Source organism: Microtus ochrogaster, chromosome 17 (assembly GCF_000317375.1).
Source record: "Microtus ochrogaster isolate Prairie Vole_2 chromosome 17, MicOch1.0, whole genome shotgun sequence".
Classification (NCBI taxonomy): Eukaryota; Metazoa; Chordata; class Mammalia; order Rodentia; family Cricetidae; genus Microtus; species Microtus ochrogaster.
This window is the reverse complement of record NC_022019.1, coordinates 3666875-3668947: the sequence shown is the minus strand read 5'-3', so window position 1 is coordinate 3668947 and position 2073 is coordinate 3666875. Positions and strand designations below refer to the sequence as shown.

Here is a 2073-nt window from a genome sequence, read left to right as displayed (position 1 = left end):
AAACATTTTATACTGAAATCTTAGATGTTGTGTTGTATCCTCGGACAACATAAATCTATGGCACAGTCCTTTGATATATCATACTTTGAAAATTATTTTACACTTTTTTATCAGGAGCTGGAGAGAGGCTCAGTGGTCAAGACCACTGACTGCTTGCAGAGGACCTGGGTTTGGTTCCCAGAACCTACATGGTGGCTTACAACCATAGTAACTTGAATTCAAAGGGAATAGGCTTTCTTGAGTACCAGGGATACATGTGCGAACATACATACACATACAGGCAAAACACTCATACACATAATAAAGTCTTTTTAAAAAGTAATTATCAAACCAGGCAAAAGGCATAAAGTTTAGGAGGAAGATGTGGAGTCTCTATTTGGGAGGAATGTGGGGATGAATATGCTCTAAATACACTGTATGCATGTATGAAATTCTCAAAGAACTAATAAGAATATGAAAAATAATTATAAATCTTCACACATTAAAAATATTAGACAGTGATGGTGCACACCTTTAATCCCAGCACTCGGGAGGCAGAGGCAAGCAGATCTCTGTGAGTTTGAGGCCAGCCTAGTCTACAAAAGCTAGTTCCAGGACAGGCTCCAAAGCTACAGAGAAACCCTGTCTCAACAAACAAACAAACAAAAAACAAACAAACAAAACCATATATAGATGTGGAGCTCACAGAATTAAGTATAGCTTTAAAAGTCATATTGGGGGCTGGAGAGATGACTCAGCAGTTAAGAGCATTGACTGCTCTTCCAGAGGACCCAGGTTCAATTCCTAGCATCCACATGGCAGCTCACAACTGTCTGTAACTCTAGTTCCAGGGACCTAACGTCTATGGCAAAACACCAATTCACATAAAAAACTTTGTTTTTAAAGTCAAACACTTAATACACAGACATCACATACATGAGTTGCTTGCATTGAAGATTAATAGAAATGTTATTGAGGATTATAATTTATATTTTTTAATAAAGAGATAGGATGTTATTTATTTGGGATTTAAAGCATCAAGTTTTTGTATGGAGATTTATCTGAGAGTATACTTATCATAAATATTTTTTTTCCAGATATTTAGTTTTGGATATTGCAGATAATCCAGTTGAAAACATAATACGTTTTTTCCCTATGGTAGGTATAAGTATTTTAATATCACTTAAGATTTATTATTTAGACCTACTAATTTAGATTCTGAAACTACTTTTACTTCATTATTGCTGAAAAAAATATAGGTTTCTTTTAAAAAGAAAGTGAATTACTTAAATCTTAAAAGTATCACTGAGGATCTTTTATTTTTATATTTATTATTGTGTGTTGCCTGAATATATGTGTGTGTACCACATGCATGCAAAAACCCTCAGAAGTATTGAATCTCATAGAACTGGAGTTATGGATGGCTATGAGCCAGTTTGGGTGCTGGGAATCAGCCCCTGGTCTTCTGCATGGGCAGTGATTGGCAAGTGTTCTTAACTGCTTAACTATTTCCCAGCCCCCCTCACTGAAGTGTTTTGTTGTTGTTATTTTAATTGTATTACATTTTATGTATGTATGCTTATGCATGAACACAATTGTGTATGTCATGTGTGCGTATGAAGATCATAGGACAGCTTTGGAAGTTTGTTTTCCCCGCCATGTTTCCTAAGATGGAACTCTGGTCAGGCTTGGTGGTAGGTGGCTTTATCTGCTGAGTCATCTTACTGGCCTACCGAGTGCTGGGATTTAAGGTGTACGCCACCACTGCCCCATTATATGTTTATCTTATTCTATATGTTTTACTGTAACCTGTTGTCTCTTGCCCACAGACTAAAGAATTTATTGACGGAAGCTTACAAAATGGAGGTAAATATACTTTCTGTTATTAAAAGATTTATTTAGGTTAGGAGTATTGTCTGCATGTATGTATTTGCACTACATGCATGCCTGGTGCCTGCAGAGGCCAGGAACTGGAGTACAGGCAGTTGGAAGCTGCCATGTGGGTGCTAAGAATCGAACGTGGTCTTCTACAAGAGCCACAATGCTCCTAACTACAGAGCCATCTCTCTAGACTATAGTGTTTGTTTTATTTTT

The 2073-nt window shown here is 36.8% G+C and overlaps 1 protein-coding gene across 1 annotated transcript in view; it reads left to right on the top strand.

The window, feature by feature from the left end:
• Positions 1 to 2073, top strand: part of Styx (serine/threonine/tyrosine interacting protein) — a 34538-nt gene that overhangs the window by 19559 nt on the left and 12906 nt on the right. Inside the window, exons 5-6 of the mRNA XM_005355386.2 lie at positions 1077 to 1137; positions 1809 to 1845. Coding sequence (XP_005355443.1) covers positions 1077 to 1137; positions 1809 to 1845 — 98 coding nt within the window. The remainder of the gene's footprint in view (positions 1 to 1076; positions 1138 to 1808; positions 1846 to 2073) is intronic.